At 39.3% G+C, this 21,327-nt stretch overlaps 1 protein-coding gene across 1 annotated transcript; it reads left to right on the forward strand.

The window, feature by feature from the left end:
* The first annotated feature begins 23 nt into the window (after positions 1-23).
* KCTD18 (potassium channel tetramerization domain containing 18) lies at positions 24-17,207 on the forward strand. The gene is made up of 7 exons (XM_072961509.1): positions 24-143; positions 2,558-2,793; positions 4,427-4,638; positions 6,977-7,170; positions 8,238-8,332; positions 14,145-14,247; positions 15,527-17,207. The coding sequence occupies exons 2-7, from the start codon at positions 2,634-2,636 to the stop codon at positions 16,035-16,037; spliced, it is 1,275 nt and encodes a 424-aa protein (XP_072817610.1). The 5' UTR covers positions 24-143; positions 2,558-2,633; the 3' UTR covers positions 16,038-17,207.
* The last annotated feature ends 4,120 nt before the right edge of the window (positions 17,208-21,327 follow it).

Here is a 21,327-nt window from a genome sequence, read left to right on the forward strand (position 1 = left end):
CGCCTCCAGGCCGGGCGGGGCCGCACGGGGGCGCCCCTAGGGCCGCGCTGCTGCACGAGTTGCGGAGCCGCCGAGGAGGCGCTCACTTCCGCGTCGGGCCCCGCGGCGTCCGGCGGCCGCGCCGAGGGCCGTGCGGGTCGCAGGTCAGTCGGGGAGGCGGCCTATCCCGCCCCTCCTGTGCGGAGGAGCGGGGCGCCGGGTGGGCCGCGGGCCCGGGAGGCGGCGGGGCGCCCTCATGAAGAGCCCGGGCCTCGCTGACAACACGGGCGCCCCGGGGCTGCAGACTCGGGTTTCGGGCGGATTCGGGGTCCCCGGGCCGCCGGGAGATTCCGGCGGGGCTTTGTGGTGTCCCAGCCCCTCCCTTTTCGCCCCACGTCGTGGGAGGAGTGCGAGTCCCTTGAGCCACGATTCTCAAAGTGGGGTCTGCGGGTGAACTCCGACCCCTTAGACTTTCTGAGCCGACCTCTGTGTCGTGGTCCGGGAATGTGCATTTTCGGCAAGTGTCCCTGATGGTTTTAATGCTGGTGGCCACAGGACCGCGCCCTGGGGACACTTCCCCAGAGGGTAGGGCACTTCGAACACAGCAGGGAGTCTGAGTGGGGTGCATTTGAGGATGGGGCCCCGTGATTGGCCTTGAAACAGATGGTCATGGTCCTCTGCCTTAGGGGTATCTCTTGAGTCTTTGAACTTGGGGTGCTACTTTGTTCCTATTGCCACCAACAGGGGTCTTCAGATGGACAGATGCTTAGTGACGTGCCCAGGTCAGGAGCCTTAGGGTTGCAACAGTACTGAAGGAGGCAGTGAGGGGTGCAGCTGGAAGAACTTGGGAGTTGGCCCTGCTGACCTGGGTTGGGAGTGACTCCACCATTTAGGACAGCAGTTGTGTGGACTCTGCACATATCACTGTTTCTTTCTCCGGTGTCCTCACCTGTCAGTAGGGACAGTAATTCCTATCTAATAGGGCTTTTGTGTGAATTAAGTAATGTCTGCCACGTGTCTCCTACGGCTGCACACATAGCACTCAGTAAATGGGAATTGCTAAGGGTAATAGAGGCCCTGCCTTCCTGCAGCTTACAGTCCCCCAAACTAGGGATTAGTCAAGTGAGATAATATGTGGACAGGGGTACAAAGTGTATCTGGAGAACTCTGCAAGGATTCTAACTAGGGGGTGCTTGGGAAGGTCATGCAAGCAGTGAAGGTTTGCCTGCAGCTTTGAAGAACAGACAGAAATCCAGGGAGCTGATAACCAGGGCAGTGTGAACCCATCCATCCCAGGGCTCAGAGGTGGCTCTTTCACATGGATCATTGCGGGGCTGCTTCTGGGACTTGTAGGCAGTGTAGGAAGTCACACTGATAGGTGGATTTTGAAGGTTGAACTGTTGGCCCATAATAGTTTCTGTCCACTGATCATGTTTCGTACACATGGTATCCCTCAGACTCTAATGGCCTCCTTCCCTTATTTCACTGGAAATTGGCTAAATAGGAGCATCTATGAAAGGATCATAGTTGAGCACACTGAGTGAGTGACCACAGAGGTTGAGCCTATTGGCAGCTATTTTACACTTGCTCTGAAATGTGCAGATACATGGAGAGTAACTTTTTCGTCATGCTATTGTTTTAGGTTCCATAAAATGCCACGGTCACCTGTGGTTTCATCTGTCTCCAGAATAGATTAAGAAATCAGATCCTTTAAATTTCCCTAAAGCTCAGCCGTTTCAGAGGGAAGAAGCCAGATGAGTTAGAGGTGTCATTTGTTGTCCTTCTGTACCAGTATGGCTATTGGTGTACATGGAATTCTGATCTCAGTTGATAAATTATGTATTCCTTAGTTACCTGACTTAAGAATTACAATTACCATTACAATTACAATTAATAATTTCTGGCTCTTAGTGTTTCCTTAAATCTCCAGAGCCAATCTAAAGGCCCTCGCTATATACCTTCTGGTAAAATTTTGTATCGTTATAGATAATATTTATCACTTGTTGATTCCTTATTCTGAGCCAGACTGTTCTGTATGCTTCTTATATGTTCTATCAATTATTCCTCTGATAGTCCTTTGAAGTAGGCATCTTCCCTACCCCATCTTAGAGATGGGGAAACAGGCAGAGCAAGATAAGTATTTGCCCAAGGTCCCAAGTTGGTAATTGGTAGAGCTTAGTACCCCAATTCTATGCTACGTGCTGATCCCCTCTGCAAGTCTGCATAGCTCCCTTAGACTTAACTGTAGTTTAAAAAGATATGTGAATTTTGAAAATCATAAGCAGACCTCACCTTTACTTTATATGTAATAGACAGTGCATTGTCTTGTTTAAATCTTTAAACAGTCATTTCAGCAGCTCTGATTTGGTTGATAATAGTTTATTATTGTTTACAAATCTTCTGAGCCATAGTTTTCTGGCTTCTCAGCATATCTCAAACTTCTTTTGTATTAGGTAAAATCCTTCGATTCAGTATTGCCAGTGCTGAGGAATTTGTTTTAAATCATATTAAAATGTATTTATTATCTAATTGGTGTATTATTGGAAATGTCAGTGGTGATTGTCCTTTGTTTTTACAGAGGGGGACTGGGACTACCATTGTCTTGCAGTTTTTGAAAGTGTTTCAAAGCAAAAATTCAGGTGTCAGAGAGAGCGATGGAAGGTCCTAAGGCCGAAGAAGAGGTGTTAGATATTCTTCGACTGAACGTGGGAGGCTATATTTACACAGCCAGGCGTGAGTCCTTGTGCCGCTTTAAGGATTCGATGTTGGCATCCATGTTCAGCGGTCGTTTTCCTGTAAAAACAGATGAATCCGGTAAATATCTAAAGTCTGTAAGTGTGATTATGAATATTCATTAAAATAAGAAGCTAGTTTAAATTCCGTTTGATTTTTCTAATTACAACAGAATGTGTTAGCTTAGTATACCAATTACTGAGATCATTAGGACTGTATGGAGATTCATTAAGTACACGGAGAACTTAAATACCCATTTCCAGAATCTGTGATGCTGTTGCTAAAAGTTGACGAAAAAAGTGAATGTATGTAAAGGCCAATCATGACCTAATCATGGGGATTATATTTTGAAAGTTGTTACATTCATAAAACTCAATGGGGAAAGGTATTGTGGCTGATTAAATATATTAGCTTCTGTTTTCTTAAAGTTAAGAAATATATTTCTCTGGAGAATTCGAGTTAAACTTGCACCTGGTCCAGCTGCGGAGCCTCGTGTGGGCTGACGTGTATGCCTGAGGAAACGTCAATGACGTTATACTGTCCATCACCCAGTGATAGAGGACTGAAAATTGGTGTTTTAGAAGAAACCGTAAAACACAAGGGTTAGAGTCCTGAGGCCGCTTTCCGGTTTAAGTGCTCCAGGGTTCATTGAATTTACTACTGGCTATAAAGAAACTTCAGCAATGCAAGTAATGTTTTTTTGCACATCTTAGGGGCTCGTGGAACCCACTCTTGCATCTGTGTTAGAAGAGAGGGCTTGAGAAGCTCTGAGCAGAAGGGGCTGGTAGTAACCCTGGGTCTTGAGAGATTGCTTTGTGAACTGAATGGCAGTTGAAAGAATGGGAAACTCATTGATGGCGGGTGCCCAGGACATGATGTCCAACAGGGTAGAAAGGTTGCTGGGGAGAAGGTGGAAAGCAGAGACTGAGTTGTTTCTTCAACCCCCAGGTTTTGCCTTCTTAATCCCTTCTTTTCTAAACTAATCAAAGGAGAAAAGGAAATATTGAGTAACCCCACACAGAAGTGTCTTTTAAAATTCTTCTGAATTGTCTAAGAAGAAGTCTTTTATCATAAAATAGTACCAGCATAGCATTTCTTTTTAAAAGTTTAATACACAGGGACTAACCTAGTAAGTCCAAATACACAGCACGCCCGGAGCTAGGAACCCTGGGTGTGTATGTCAGCAACACTACAAGTTAATTCGTGGGCTTGCTGACACACAAATGCTGGACGTAGTAGTGAGCACCCCACATGTCCTTATCAGGGAGGAACCCCATGCACCTTTCCTGGCCCAGCTGGGAGGAGGTTAGGGGTACGCTTCTATTTCTACCGGCAGTCTGAGGTCTTCATGGCTTTCATGATGCCCATATTGGGAATATGGTCATTGCAGCTCAAATTCCAAATGGAGCCGAGTACATTTTCCGCCAGAGTAGTGAGAATACAAAGGATCGCCAAGTTTGACTAAACCTATTTGAACACTAGATATTAACTTTCTTGTGAGAAAGAAACATTTCTAACTATAGAGATCTTCAGTCTAATTTTAGTCTGACATGTTGAAGTTTTATTGATGGTCAATATGTATCTGTGCAGTCTTTTTTTTTGATTTTGTATCTACACAACCTACTCGATTTTTATTTTAAGTTTTTTCCAGTTTTATTATGTAGAATTATTATAGTTCGACTGTGCAGTCATTTTTGAACTGAATGTTTTCTAGGGGCTTGTGTTATTGACCGTGATGGACATCTGTTTAAATACCTGTTGGATTATCTTCATGGAGAGGTTCACATTCCCACAGACGAGCAAACTCGTGTGGCTCTGCAGGAGGAGGCAGATTACTTTGGCATCCCTTATCCGTACAGCCTGTCTGACCACTTGGCCAATGAGATGGAGACATATTCTTTAAGGTCAAATATAGAACTTAAAAAGGTCTTGGCATTTTCTTAAGTTTTAAAATATATATATGAGAATACATATTTATACATTTATTATTCACAAAGCAATGTGTTATTTTATGTAGCCCATGTTGTAGATAAACCAAAATGAGACTGTTCTCTTCTTACAATTTTTGAAACTGTGTTTCTTAATTGCTACTACTCATTTTTAAGGCCAAACTTCTATTCTAGGAAAGTGTACTACAATGCCACTCAAAGATTTTACAGAGTGTTTATTCCTCATTGAAGATTTAACACTTTTTGATGGCTTTTTAAAAAATAGAACTCTCCTGCTCTTGAATTTCTTTTTGAATTAAGAGCAGTACTGTAGTTTGTGAGGGTATAGTGGTATTAATTTGTTTACTGACGTGATATTTCATTTATTTATTTATTTTTAATGGAGGTACCGGTGACTGAACACAGGACCTTGTGTGTGCTAAGTATGTGCTCTACCACTGAGCTATAACCATCCACCCTGAGGTGATATTTTAAAAGGACGGTCACGATAAATGAAAGAGTATGTAAAATCTCTTACTTGATTTAGTGAGTGTAGCAGTTTGTTACTAAGTTAAAACATCAGTTTGAAGGGGGAGTGTACATAGCTCAAGTGGTAAAGTGCATGCTTAGCATGCACAAGATCCTGGGTTCAATCCCCAGTACTTCCATTAAAAAAATAAATAAACCTAATTACCTCCCCCCAAACAAATTTTTAAAAATTTTTTAAAAAACTCATCAGTTTGATTAATTCACCTTGAGATCAGTAAATCTTTCTTTAAGATTCTTCTATTTTAAATCACATTTTAAAGATCTTTGAATGACTTGAACAGCTTCATCTGTTTTTGTCTTATTGGTAAATATTTTATTTGCTACTAATTGGCATTTTGGGGCATCTAAAAAATAGTTTTCCTAGATAACTGTTAATAGTGAGAACTGTTCTGAATTGGTTTGAATTCTTTGATTTGGATGTCAGTGTTTAGGAGAGCAAGCTGATGGTATGGTTATCAGGAGCATGAAGAGACAGTTGATTTGGTTCCAGATCCTCTTTGGGAATTTGCATGGCCGTATAGGTTCTGTTAGTGGAGTTATTTATAAACTGAGTTGTCAGTCTTTTGGTGCTGTTGTACACATATGCAGAATGGGGCTAAAAAAGCCTTACTGGAAAGTTGGGGTGGGTTAACATTCATCTTTATAGTCTTTAATTCCTGGTTTGTATGCAGAAAGGACATAGCATGCGTACATTCATTCTGCCAGCAGATGCATTTATCTCAAATGTTTTTGGCATATAGGACACTGTTCTAGGGCACACAGAAATACGACATACAGTTTTTGCCCTTGAACAGTTTGTAATGCAGTTGAGAATTTTCATAAATGTGCAAGTGAAGTTTGAAACCAATAGGGGAGTTAGGTAGCAATAGTAAATGAAAATGTAATCCATGTTTGGGTCCTCTTTTCCTTCACTGAGTCAGTAAATATTATGCCTCTCCTTTGGGTCAGGCACTTTTCTAGGCACTTAGGATGCAAAATGAAACAGACAAAAGTGCTTATCCTGAGAGCGCCCACAGCAACAATGCTGCTGCTCCCAGGGAAGGCCTGTGCCACCCCACGGGGTGAAGCCCTCTTGCTCTGTGCCCCTTAGCGCCTCATAGGCTCACCTGGTAGCACCTGTAACACTATGTGCTGATGTTTATTTAATGTCTGCCTTCTGCATCAGCTATAAACTCTAGGAGGGCTGGGGCCCTGTCTTCTGCTCATCATTCTGTCTGCCCAGACAGGGACCTTAGATAGTGCTCAGCACCTAGGTACTTAGTATTAGGATGAGGAATGAGTAGGTGGATAAAGGCCAAATGAGTTCAGACAATGTGCATTGAGTTCATATATTCATATCTTTCAGTGTAGAAGAACATGTTAATCTGGTTAATCCAGGATTGGATTTGGAGTTAAGAATAAGCATCAACCGTGGGGCTAGTTAGTAGAAAGTAAAAGGGACACTGAGTCAAGTAGGAAATTTGGGGGGAAACAAAGTTTATATAAAGATTTAAAAATGATGTTGGTAGTGAGTCCAAAGGAGAAGGAGAGATAATTTGTATGCAGAAAAGAACTCTCTAGATGAAAAGGTGTTGGGTTTTCGGGTGGTGATTTGCCCCCCACACAATAACCCAAATTCAACAATTGGCTTGGTTTTTAAAGGCACAAAAAGTAGGCTGAAATATATAATCTTTTTATTTCCCTTATGACCAACTGAAGTTGCAACTTCACATGAAAGTAACAGAACAAATTCAGTTTTACTTTACTCCAGAATTAAATTAAAATTTTATATATTTTTTTTGCTCCAGGCTTTAACAGACTTCTGTGATTCGTATGGTTTAGTTTGCAGTAAACCAACAGTTTGGGTTCTGCACTATCTCAGCACGTCTGGTGCGAGCTGTGAGAGTAGAATTATTGGGGTGTTTTCCACCAAAACCGATGGAACAGATGCCATTGATAAGCAGCTGGGAGGAAGAATTCACAGCAAAAGCATTTTTAAAAGGTATGTCCATATTCAAATACGAAAAGGGACCATAAAGACTTGGTCTCTTCTAAGAGGTGTCATTGAACGGAATGCGTGGTTGACTGGAAAAGACCATGAGCACTCTCAGCAGACAGATGAGCTTTGTAGCTGTCGAAATCGGCCTGCTTCCTGAGGACAGTATGATTAAGACCATTTCACGTATGTATAAGCCACAGGCCATCTCCCTGGTCTAGTACAGTGGTTCTCAACTGTAAGTGTTCATCAGTATTCCCTGAGGGGCTTTATAAAAAAAGAAATAAAAGAAAAGAAAGGCCACATGCCTGGGTGTCTCCCCTAGACCACAGTCCAGGGTCAGAAGCCTGGCCTAGTACTCAGCAGGCCCGCTGAGTGACCCACGACTGGCCTGTGCTTTGATGTCCTGGTCTGAGAAATGCTGAAAGACTTTTCATCTGGTCCCTCCCAGCTTTAAAATCCAATGCCTTGAACATGTTAAAATTCTTAGGGGTTATTCTCTTAATATTTTTCCTGTAATCTTATTTACACTGGTCAATTCACTGCAAAAAAATTTTTTTTAATTCTCTGGGAGATTGGATTGGTCACACATCAGTGACTAATGCATGACCACATGACGTTGCTTTTTAGATGATTAAATGTCATCATTTTCTAAATTCTTTACAGGCAGGGATGTTTCTGTTTAAGATATGTAAGTGCCTGGCATAGTGCTAAGAAAATTTTAGTCAAAGTTGAATCTTTTCTAACTTTACTGGAGTTGGGTGATCTTTTAGAAAAGGTATTTTAAAGATTTATTGATTTGTCTGCACAGTTTATATTGTGGAATTAACAAATGCTTTACCACAATAAAAGGAGATCAAATGTAGGTTAGTATATAAGTATAGTGTATTATACTCATGTAGTATATAGTGTGTGTGAGTGTGTGTGCTTAAGGATCAAAGAACACCAACTTAATACCTACATTTCTTTGCCTTAATTAACAAGCACTTACTGAGTGTCTGTTAGCTACAGCCCCCAACATGCACATTCATACCTAGGTAGTAAGTTTTCATTACCTTTTGTAATATTTCCAGAGAGGCTGGGAATAACGTTCAGTACATTTGGAGCTATTATTCAGTAGCAGAATTGAAGAAAATGATGGATGCCTTTGATGCCTGGGAAGGAAAAGGTATAGTACAATTTCTTTATTTCATGGCAGAAGGTAGATTTTTCCTTAGTAAGAGAAAGCAAGTTAAAATACTGCATTTCTTTTTTTTTTTAAGAAAGTAATTTGTTGGTGTGGGTCAAAGTATTTGTCACCTCATAGTAACACTGAGGCAGTTTACTTACAAATTTTTAAGCCCCATAAGTTTCTAGGTATTTTTAATAATTTATAATTCAGTAACCTAAAATACACTTCTGTTGGTTATGCTTATTTAGTTCAATTTGAAGAGTTTATGTAGCACCTACCATGTACCTAGCATTGTCCTAGGAAGTATACCTCTAAATTAAGCATAAAATATGTAATTTTTAAAAAGAGAGCAAGAATGAACCCACAAACTTTTGGTCAACTAATCGACAAAGGAGGCAAGAATATACAATGGAATAAAGACAGTCTCTTCAGCAAATGGTGTTGGGAAAACTGGACAGCAGCATGTAAAGCAATGAAGCTAGAACACTCCCTTACACCATACATAAAAATAAACTCAAAATGGATCAAAGACTTAAACATAAGACAAGATACAATAAACCTCTGAGAAGAAAATATAAGCAAAACATTTTCTGACATACGTCTCAAAAATGTTCTCCTAGAACAATCTACTCAAGCAATAGAAATAAAAGCAAGAATAAACAAACGGGACCTAATGAAACTTGCAAGCTTCTGCACAGCAAAGGAAACCATAAGTAAAACAAAAAGACAACCTACGGAATGGGAGAAAATTTTTGCAAATGAAACCAACAGAGGCTTGATCTCCAGAATATATAAGCAGTTCATACGACTTAATAAGAAAAAACCAAAAAACCCAATCCAAAAATAGGCAGAAGACCTAAACAAGCGATTCTCCAAGGAAGACATACAAATGATCAATAGGCACATGAAAAAAATGCTCAATATCACTAATTATCAGAGAAATGCAAATCAAAACTACAATGAGGTATTACCTCACAGCAGTCAGAATGGCCATCATTCAAAAATCCACAAATGAAAAATGTTGGAAAGGCTGTGGAGAAAAGGGAACCCTCCTACACTGCTGGTGGGAATGCACTTTGGTGCAGCCACTGTGGACAACAGTATGGAGATTCCTCAAAAGACTAGGAATAGACTTACCATATGACCCAGGAATCCCACTCCTGGGCATATATCCAGAAGGAACCCTACTCCAAAATGACACCTGCACCCTAGTGTTCATAGCAGCACTATTTACAGTAGCCAAGACATGGAAACAGCCTAAATGTCCATCTACGGATGACTGGATAAAGAAGATGTGGTATATTTGTACAATGGAATACTATTCAGCCATTAAAACAGACAACATAACACTATTTGCAGCAACATGGAGAATGTCCTCCTGGAGAATGTCATTCTAAGTGAAGTAAGCTAGAAAGAGAAAGAAAAATACCATATGAGATCTCTCATATGTGGAATCTAAAAAAAACAAAAAACAAAAAACAAACAAAACATAAATACAAAACAGAAACAGACTCATAGACATAGAATACAAACTTGTGGTTGCCAAGGGGGAAGGGGGTGGGAAGGGATAGACTGGGATTTCAAAATGTGGAATAAATAAACAAGACTATACTGTATAGCACAGGGAAATATATACAAGATCTTATGGTAGCTCACAGAGAAAAAAATGTGACAATGAATATATATATGTTCATGTATAACTGAAAAATTGTGCTGAACACTGGAATTTGACACAACATTGTAAAATGATTATAAGTCAATAAAAAATGTTAAAAAAAAAAAAACAAGACAGAAAATGAAAATAATGCTGGGGGGAAGATGTCTAAAGAGCCGTTAGAAAACAAAATAATCTTTGAATGCACACTTTGAAATTTGACCATTTTTACCAAGCTGCTTATGTGAGTGGATAATAATAATTCTGCTTAATATTCAGTGTGATCAATAGTTTACATTCAGTATCTCTTAGTCCTAAAGCAACCCTGTATGCTGTTTACCATTTTATTGATGAGGAAACGAAGTCTCAGAGAGGCCATGCCCTTGCTTAAAGATCACAGAGGTTAACTGTCCTATGCCTAAGTATTTTTTTTCTTAATTAACAAGCATGCATTGAGTGTCTGTTAGATGCAAGGACTAGAATAAGTCCTAAAATTGGGTCCAAAGATAAATATGACACATCTCAGTCCTCAAAAGACCTTAAAAACCTGGTAGGGACTGACATTGCAAGTCACAAAAGGTTAAACAAAAGGAGAGGAAGAGGCTTTTCAAAACTCCATCAGTGCTTCCTTCTTCTGGGGGGATGCTAGCTCCAACCCTTCTTTTTTTCCTTAGCTTTGCCCTCCTCACGTTTCCTTCTTTTTGTTTTCAGATCATACCCCTCAAGCAAATAGGATGAAGTATAATGAACAGAGTGCTATTCCCTTTAAGCTTACTATTTTAGATTTAATTGACTTTGAGACATTTAGGCTTAAGTTGGGGAACAACCCCCCTGGTGTTCTCTGTGTCCTTTTGTGCCTCTGGACTGGCAGGCTGCCCACAAGGCTTGGGGAGGGCCTGGCTGGGCTTCTTTCTCCACTGACTCAGGAAGCTGGAGTGGAGAGCAGGGATCACTGACTTTTACAAAGCGTGCATCTGTTTTTAACTTCTTAGAAAGCATGTTATGGAGTCTCATTGTTATCTAATAAAGTTCTGTAAGGCCTGTGGAAAGCCGTCCTACAGGAAACAGAAGTAAGAGAAAGAACTATTGAAAGGAAGAAGGTACTTAGTTATTTGTGGACAATATGTCTGTGTAGAAAACCTAAAAGAATCAACTAAAAGTATTTGAAATGATGAGTTTAGCAGAATAAACTGAAAGAATAAACAGATAAAATGGCCAAAAACATTTTAGGAAGTAGAAGTCATTAGAGGAATGAATTTAGCTCTGATGGTAAAAATGCTGTATGTAGCTCTATAATAAAATCATGTGTTTTGGGCACAAGGATAGATGCAGAGATCAGGGGTAAACGCCATTAAAGGTATAAGGAAAAAAGTCCTGTGTGATAAGAAAGTATTAGATACCAATAAAAAAGTATAGATTGTTTAATAAATAAGTGAGAGATATGCTTGGGAGAAAAACAGAACTTTAACCTCACATCATTTATCAAAATAATCCCATATAGATTTATGAATGAAAAATGAAACTATCATAAAATATAATCAAATGTAAGCAAATAACTGATTTTTAATTGGGGAAAGAAATTATAAGCTTAAAATAAAACCTAAAGACAAAGATTAATAAATTTTATTATAATATTTAATATATTAACTTTAAAACATAAAAATATAAATAAAATTTAAAAACTGATTTTAAAAACTTGGATAAAAGTGTTACATTGACTGGACAAAGATTGAAGATTTATTTAAATTGATTAGAAAACCAGCTCAACCCTGCTACCAATAAATGTATAAGGTTCATGACCTTAAAATTCCCAGAAAAGAAAATGAACATGGCACAGATTCAAACTCATTACTGATGAAATATACATCAAATGAGAACTATTTTTTTATATACCAGATTAGTAAAGATCTCTTGTGCCTTCTTAACAGGAGTAAAACTAATATTACTTTTTTGGGGGAAATAATTTATCAATACACATCAATAGCATCAAAATTGTTCATATTCTTTGACCCAAAAATTCTACTTCTAGGCATCTGTCTTAAAGACATAATCAAATGCAGACAAAGGCTTATGAACAGAGATACTCAATTAAGCATTATTCATAATAGGGAAAATAATGAAAACAACCTAAATGTCTATTATAGAGGGTTAAGTAAATATTGGCACATCCATGGGATGTAGCTATTAAAATTATTTTGAGTAACTTTTTACATTGATGAATGCCCATGATAAAATAAGAAATAGTCAAAAGCAGGAAAAAAAACTGAAGTGTTTCCAATTGTATGCATATGAAGAGAAAAAAAGTGGAATGAGATAAAAATGTCATGAGTCATGTTTCCTAGTTTAAGGATTAGAAGTGATTTTGATTTTTTTAATATACTTTCCTATATTTTCCAAGTTTTGTATAATGAATGTAAATTATAGGCAGGAAAATGAAAGTTTTTAAAACAAATTGTGGTATATCCATGTAATGGAATACTACTTAGAAATAAAAACAAACGATCATTGATATGTATATCAACATGGTCGAGTCTTCAAAGTGTCATGCTAAAGAAGGCAGACACAAAAGGCTATGTAGTGCGTGATTCCATTGATACGACACTCTGGAAAAGGCACAACTAGGGAATGGAGGCCAGGGCATTGACTGCAAAAGGGTATGAAGGAACTTTTTGGGGTGATAGAAATTGTCTACATCTTGATTGTGGCCATGGTTACATGAGTGTATACATTCATCAAAACTCAGCATCCTTAAAGAGGGTGAATTTTATTTTGTGTAAACTATATCTCAATAAACCTGGTTTAAAAACAAAAAATTAATGGATGAGATTTAGGGCTGTTTTTGTAGCAGAAATAGGTTTGGGAGCATGATCACGCAGCTCTAGAAAGTTGTTGTCTTAAAAATGAGGTCCATAGACTTCAAGTACTGGACAGCTCTGTTACATGTAGTAATTTATGTGCCCAGCTTGCTAAGTTGGTTGTTATTACTAGACCTTTAATGATTAAAAAAGAGGACACCAAGTCCATTCTTGGGACTTAAAGGACTTTTGTTTTCAATTCCAAGCAATTTTTATTCAACATCATTCTTTAAGCCTTTTTTAATGTGTCCATGTATAATTTCTATGGTTGTTTTTTTAAAAATTGAGGTGAAATTCACATAACATAGGATTAATTAAGATATATTTTTCAGTGACATTTACTATATTAACACCACCTGTATTCAGTTCTGAAACACTTCCTTCAGCCCCTGAAACCACCAGTCTGCTTTCTGTCTCAAAGGATTTACATATTCTGGATATTTATATAAATGGAATCATATAATATATGACCTTTTGTGTCTGGCTTCTTTCATTAGCATAATGTTTTAAGCTTTATAAGAATATTTTGAGCTTTCAATCAGAAACATATCAGATTTAAAAATTAAATCAATTTGACTGGAATCTTGGCCTACCACATTAGCTCAGATTATTCTTGTTTGAAAAGATGCTTATAGCGTAGTGATATCTCATATTCATATAGTGGTTGCCTCTTACAGGATGGCTCTCAGAATTTACCTAATTTCACAGTCACAGCAACCCAATGAGGTAGAGGGCAAGTGTTAGAACCCCCACTGTCCAGTCCTTTCACACAACTCCCGACACTGTGACTTAGAATAAAGGTGCCTAACATCTCTTGCCTGCTTAGTCTGTGTCAGGCCCTGTCCTAGGCATTTTGCATTTATTTTCTCATTTAATCATCGTGGCAAGGTATATACTCTTAACTGTCATCATTTCACAGATGAGAATTTTTAGGCACAGAAAAGTTAAGTAACTTTCCCAGGGCAATGTGATTAGTGAGGGATGGAACTGGGATCCAGACTCAGGCAGTCTTGGCTCCCGAGCCCACGTCCGTAGCCAGCACACACTCAGTTGCCCAGCGTCCATATGGCGACCTGCTGATGATCTGTGGCAGAGCTGGGGCTGGGAGGCAGCTCTTCCTAGACCCAGGCCGTGAGCCAAGCCACTGCTGCCCTGGGGGAGCACTTCCTGTGTATGCCTCCCTTCGACAAGCGGGAGGCAGGAACCTCAAACTTTTTCTGGCCGGTCTTCTACGAAACAATGCTGCTGAAGCTTTTGCAGTGGGCAGTGGTCCTCCTAGTTATGTCCTTTTATCTTTCAGGTGTTAGCTACTGGCGGGTGCCTCACGAGCTGATAGAATGCTGGACTCTGGAAGAACGGCCTTTGCTTGGAAGCCTGCGCCACATGGCCCCAGTTCGAAAGAGGTTGCCTGTTCTCTGTTGATCTTTTTGGTTTTTGTTTTTTAATCTGTGACCTATATTTTTACTGCCTTTATAGGGGGGAATGAATAATGGTTCTTGACCTCACTGAGCTTATTAATCACCTAGGTGAATATCTGACTTACCGTCAAACTATAAATCTCGGTGCATACAAAGTTACCAAAACCATGTAAAAATGGAAGTAATTCTTTAAAACTGAGTTATAAGCTGTATTCTTTTTGGAAGAGTATGATTTTAAAAATATTAGTGGACACAGTGGAAATGTCATGGTAAGTATTTTTCCCCACTAAAGTGAAATCCCAGGCTTTATTGGCAATAGTCAAAAAATGTATTAGGCTTAATATTTGAAATTTCCTGTGAGTTATTCTGAATTCCTTCCTCCTTCCTATTACCACAAGTAGCATTTTTATTTTGTAGCATTTTCTATGTTCTATGAAATTATTAGCATTAAATTCACTTCACATGTGTGTCTTTCACAGTGCTTTAAATACATTTAAAATGATATATTCCCCCTTTAGGCTTTTCACAGTGAGTGGCAAACTCAGTTCAGGAGTCTTCGAGGATTTGTCCAATACTACTCAGATTCAAAAAACATCGTTAAACTGTACCATGCGTTTGACCATTCTAGCAGTTTCCCAAAATGTGTTCCATAGAATGTTGATTTTACTGGGTGCCAAAGGTTGCATTACAGAATGACTGGGAAATATGAATTCAACAAAGCTGAACAGGTATCTTTACTATAGAATCTTTACTATAGAATCTTTAATTTGTTAATAGAGGCTTTAAAGCTTCAAGAGACGAATAAAATATGCAGTAGCATTTCTCACGTTTATTTGTGAAACCCTTCTTTCCTCAGTAAATCTCTTGAAACTGCTATTCTGGGAGAAAACAGCCTGGTTTTCCCAGAAACCAAGTTATTGGTTATCCTCTGGGTCACGTCAGGATTTTTGGAAACAGAGTGATATGTTGTAGAATTCTAGTGTGACACTCCTAAGTTTTTGTCCTTGATTATTTGTCCTTGACACTCACATTGTGTGTGAGTTTAAAAGAGTATATTCAGGTTGAAACAATTTTTTGTAAACTTGCTAATTTACCTACTGACCGTGATGGGAGATGAGAGTTGAGGTAGGTTGATACCTCTAAACCTCTTGACTCAAATTCTTGACAAAACCCTTTTTGTTCACCCTGAAGGTAAGCTTCGGAGATGTCTTGATTAGTTACTAAACCTGTAAATGCTGATGAGGACCTGCTTCTGTGTTTACAGACGACTGACAGTGTTCAATGAAGAGGAAGAAGAAGGCGTGAACTGTAAGACTGGTCCTAAGCCAGTCCGATTCTTGGGTCCTTCCACCAGCACCCAAATTAAAGTCAAGAACTCGGCTTCGGTCAGGGTGTCTCCGGCCGCTGCTGCCCAGCCCTGGTCCCGGGCGCCGTTGAACCCGGCTGCGGGAGGAAAGGCCGCTCAGCGCACTGCCCCGTCGAAAGCCCCGTCCCTGGTGGGCACCGCGGTGCCCGGGCGTCCCCAGGCCGCCGGGGGGACTGGGGCAGCTGAAAACGGAGCGGCGCACCCACCTCCAGCGAAAGTTCTGCTCTCCGACAAGAAAGCCACCCCGCACCGAGTGATAAAACTGAAGCGGACGCCACTGCGCGCCTTCCCTGGGCCTTCCCCGCCCGCCTGCGCCGCAGCGAGGCCCGCGGGGCCCCCGGGGCCGCCCCCCGACGCCCCCAGCCCCTCGGAACCACAGACTGAGAACGGGCCGGACAAGACTGGTTGATGGAAACCGGGGACTTGAGAAGTCCCGCCTGCCTCTTCGAGCTTCCAACCCGTTTAATGCAAATAAGAGTGGCACTCTTTCCTGCTACCGTGGAGGTGAAAACTTACGTTTCTATTTAGGCTGAATCAGGGCAGGTAGGAATGGAGGAGGGAGGCTGTAGTGGTTGGGCTTATATTTACTTTTTCTTTTCTCAGCGTTTAAATTATTTGTCTAGGGACAGTTTTAATTTCAGATTTTTAAGTGAGTGTGTGTGTATGTGTGTGTGTGTGTGTGTGTTTAATGTTTAATTAACATTAAGGCAACAAAACAGTACGGCAGAATCATCACTAGAGAAGTCCGCTTTGTTGCTGAGATAATCATAGACTAGGCACTTTTGTAACGTTTCTCACTGCAGCCCAGGGGTAGAAGTGAGGTTTGGGCTTAGGTCTTCCTGTCTGGTGAAATAGGGCGATTCCCTGTGCTGTCTCAGACGGGGGTGATTTGAGAGAAAATGTAGATCAGGATGAACTCCCTACAGGTCACTCTCATTCTCAAAAAGTAGCATGAAAACAAATGATAGGGAGGGAAAAAAAGGCAATTTGAGATCACCTGTGACTGTCTCTTAGCTGAACTATTTTCTTTCCTAGATTGGCTTTTCTTATTTTTCCATTAGCAGATTTATTTATACATGACAAGATTTCTTGGAATAAGAGCTGTTTAACTGTCTTTGGAATGAATTGTTAAAATATCTTAATTTGAATACTGAAATTTTGAAAGGACTTTGAAAGAGAGAAGTTAAAAGTTTAACTTTTTAACTAAAGTTAGCATTTGTTTTTCAGAAATGACCCTTAAAGAGTCATTCTGATTATGCAGCATGATTTTTTTATGCATAAAAGTTCCACATAACTTGAATTTAATATTTTTAAACAGAATATTTTGATTAATCTTCTATTTTTTCACAACTGTTCAGTTGTATGTGTTTATACTTACATGTTATATTTTATAATTGGATCACATATTTCTGCCTTTCGTGAGCAGTATGCCTACAGTGTGTTAAAAGTAAGTTCATAAAGCAGGGTACTTTTTACTCAATGCATATCATTCTACTTGCATTGGTTTGAAAGAGCAAAGTAAATATACTCAAAACATTACTTTTTACAAAATAAAGTAAAACTTTTCTATAAAAAGTGATATTTTCTGTGACTGTACTTATTTTTAAGCCCTGCAGTCCTTTAGTAGTTTGAAAGCTTGTTCATTTATCTCTTTTATCTATTTCTGCTTACAAAATTACTTTCTTGTCTAGTTAATGTATGAAATAATTAAACCAATTTTGGATAGCTATCCAAATACCAGCAGCCTTTTACAATAAGGTGGTTTATTTGGCTGGAAAAAAAATGAATATTTAACTAAAGATTCATGAATGATATTCCCCTGTGGAATCTATAAAATATTCAGTCTCCTTGAAAAATACTATTATAAAGAATCCAGGCCTTCTGAAAATTAAAGACCATAGTGAGTTTTGAGAACTTTAGGATATTGTAAGTATTGCTTGATCTTTGACATTATGAATTGCTGATTCATATAAGAAAATTTTATACTAATAAACGTGTATTTTATACATGATAAACATTTGTCTGGAAAGGCAATATGTTGAAGATTAATCATGAATGATTCAGTCAACAGTCTGCATTTCTTTGCATCAAGTAGTTTAAGAGACATCTATTTAGCACATTTGGCCTTTATAAGAAGAGAGGTTTTGGAATAACTGCTGAGCCGTTGCACAGCTGAGGTGGAAAGGGACAAACCGTCCCTTACAGATATCAGGAGTCAAAATCAAATTCAGGATTCTCCAGTAACTTGAACATTACTTTATTTGGGTGTGGGTCCCTGGGAGTTAGGTTCATTTCACATGAAAACTCATTTTTCCTAATACCAGACTCTGCAAACATAAAAAAGCTGGTAACTCATCATAACCCACTCACTCTTTTTAAGTACACTGAGTTTTGACGAATATATACAGTCATGAAACTGTGGTCACAATCAAAATATAGAATATTCTGTCACCTCAAAAATTTCCCGTGGGCCCTGTTGTAGTCAATGCCCTGCCCTCCATTCCTGGAAAATAAATTGTTTTTCAAAGGAAAGCATGTTTTATAAATAGTGATTCATTATCATTACTTTGGAAAAGTAGGTTTGTGTAGTTAGATCAGAAGACACGGCAGAAATTGTGAATGGTGAGTATAGTATTTAAGTATTGTTCATATAAAAAAAAGATCATTTACCATGCCCTCCCAGGTAATCTGTGTTGGAAAATGGTTTGCCCTGATTAAAACTGGTTAATTATATGGTAGAGAGCCTAAGGCTGGCATTCAGTCTACTGAAGGATTTGTTTCATTTGTTTCATAAGTTTTTTTGTGTCAATATTGCCTTATGTTACCAGTTTATAAAGTATTTTCATGTATTTTATTTCATCGTGTTCATTTTGCTTCTTAGTTGCAGAATAGAGTATGAAGGTAGTCTTTCCCAATTCTTTAAAGATCAGGAAAATGAGGTCCAACAAAGTTAAGGCTATACAGTAATGACCCTCCTCCCCCATTTCAGCTCCGTAATCTAATTTCTACAGGATGACACAGCATCACTGACCAAAGGAAAAGCTAGAGGGGAGAAGTAGATGTAAAAGTGAGAATTTGTTTAATATTTAACGTTTTTGAGCAGGAAGGTATTATGTATTAGATTACATGTCTGTCTTCTAGGTTACTTCTTCTCTGTCACTTCTGTACTTGAAATGCCTGGTACACAGCAGGCCTCCAGTAAATTGCTGACACTTAGGGCAGATCCCCCCCACCCCAATTATTTTATAAAATGTGTCTGGTAGCAGTCTTCAGGGTGTGCAGAAACTGATTTCCAACCTTGCAGAATTTATCCTGTCAGAACAAAGAAGGTGGCTAGTAGAAGTTCCTTAATTCAGTGATTATTGCTAATGACCACAATTGCCACTAGTAAATGGCCATAACAGGTATATACCTTGACCAGCTTTGCAAAGTAGTTCAGAGACATGGATCATGAGACTCCACAGAGGTCAGACAGATGCTGCCTGACTTCCGAGAAAGGAAAAAAGCAGCCGGCTTTGTGCTCCTGCTAGAATTGCTGATGCAATTTCTTTTTCATTCACAGACTGAACTCTGTTGTTTCCTTAGCAAGTGCTAACATTGAAAAAAATGGTTGATTCACTTCCCAGTCTATGGTTAAATACAGTATAATTATTCTCCACTCTACCTTGATTTCTAAAGAAGGAATTAATGTAGAAGTCTATTTGGCTTTACCTGAGAAATTGTTCATGGAAGAATTTTTATTTAAATAACATTTTGAATGTGCACAAAGCCTTATGGTAGTAAACTGTTCTGTAAAGGGAAGAAGGTTAACGTTTATATAAACAGAGATGCCTTACAAAGAATGGCCTTGTTTATACCTGCAATCCCTTTGACTAGCTTTAGTCTACATTTGGTAGGATGTTGGTTAGATACTAAGTAGAAAGTATGGATTTAATAAAATGAAGGGAAGGAGCTTCTAGTATAGCAACTGAAAAGTATTTTTAAATGATTTATGTGTATCCCTCAGTTAACCAGGAACTTTTTAATTATGGAAAATACTGTCATTTTCCCATATGCTGAAACTCTCCCTTGAAAACTGTCAACAAGTTGCTGAGTTCTCAGCCAGTGGACAGTGGATGAGTGATCCTGTGTTTGAGGGCTGCAGTTTTCCATCAGATGAAGTCAAATGCAGGATTTCAAGCATGCAGTACAGCCAGAAAAGGAAACAGCATGAATAGCTAACAGAAAAAAACAAAAACCAAAAAAAAACCCACGGTGGTTTCCAGCTGTTTTCCGAATTTCATATTCATGGAATTTGGTTGGTGGTGCAGCCTCAAAGGGACTGTTTTCACTTATAGTCTCGTCAGCCTCATGAGCTACACATGGTTTACATTGTTACACAAAAGCTAATTTTATTTTGTTCACATGTGTTGCCTCAGACAGCCCATACACATCTAATATTTGCTAGCTAGACACTTCCTGATGTAGGCTGTGGCTAAGACAAACAGAATTTTACGGTAACTGTCAGGCAGTATTCTGTCCTACTTGTTTACTTAACAACTTTTCATTTTACAGTGTTGCTTCTCATACTTCCCCTTCTTTTACCCTAAAGCCCTCATTACCTTAGTAAAATTTTGCTCAGCTCCAGAAATGAATTTGGGGGCCTGAAGCTTAGAAGAGAAGCTTGTTTTCAGCAAAAAGCACTTTATGGAAAGAAAAAGGTAGTATATTTGTTAAAGTTGGAAAAAGGCAAATATTGCTTCCTTCTGCCAAGATATCTTAAAGATTTGGACATTCTGCTTCATAGCAGCTCTTTCAAGAACTTATGCCCTAATTTCTTGGTTTGGAAGAGGTAGGAACTTAACTTCTATGTAGATGACATGAATAGCCCAAGGACATTAGAAATTGTGCATTTAGACTCCAGCTGTGGGCCAGACAGTCTGGATTTTGTAGCGTAGCTTGAATCAACCAGGAACCCAGTGTAGCAGGAGGAACGAGGCACCGTGGCCTTGCTTATCTGCTGTTTCTCTTTTCTTTCTCCAAATCCCTTGGGCCCTCCAGATCCGGGTATTTCAACCGTCATACTATTGATGCTTTGGACTGGCTAATTCCTTATTGTGGGCAACTGCACTGTGTACTGTGGGATGTTGAGCAGCGTCCCTGCCCCAGTTGTGATACTCAGAATGTCTCCAGACTTCCAAACGGCTCCTGGGGGTGGGAGGCAGACACAAGATCGAATACTCCCAGTTGAGAACCATTGCTTTAGCTGGATGACTTAACCTGACCAAAGTACTTAATAACTGCCTCTCCTAATTAGGGAGGGTGTGGATGAGTGAAAGAACAATGGAGCTGTCAGTCATAGGCAGGAGTGAAGCCCTGGGAACTGAGGGGGAGGATGGTACCAAAGGAAGGATGTCTTGGCCTGCCAATTAAAGAAAATTGATCCTTTTAGCTCTCCCTTATATTTCTGGTTTTGATATAATATTAGAAACATGTTTGTTTGCTGTTCTCACCAAGCAACTACCTAATAAAGACTAAGATGTACTGTTCTAAGCCCTTTATATATTAACTTATTTAATACAGCAGCCCCTATGATGTAGGCGTATTATTACTATCCTCATTTTACAGATGGAGAAGCAAGCACAGAGAAGTTTGCTAAGCTGCCTAACATCTAGTACGAGGCAAGGGCAAGATTCACATGCATATCATCTTCCTCGAGT

Source organism: Vicugna pacos, chromosome 5 (assembly GCF_048564905.1).
Source record: "Vicugna pacos chromosome 5, VicPac4, whole genome shotgun sequence".
NCBI lineage: Eukaryota > Metazoa > Chordata > Mammalia > Artiodactyla > Camelidae > Vicugna > Vicugna pacos.

Bases quoted from the DNA above. Each gene is read 5' to 3' on its own strand.
- KCTD18 (XM_072961509.1), top strand. From the start codon at position 2,634: ATGGAAGGTCCTAAGGCCGAAGAAGAGGTGTTAGATATTCTTCGACTG. The intron at 8,333-14,144 runs GTATAGTACAAT...TTTATCTTTCAG, and splicing joins TGATGCCTGGGAAGGAAAAG to GTGTTAGCTACTGGCGGGTG. The intron at 14,248-15,526 runs GTTGCCTGTTCT...CTGTGTTTACAG, and splicing joins ATGGCCCCAGTTCGAAAGAG to ACGACTGACAGTGTTCAATG.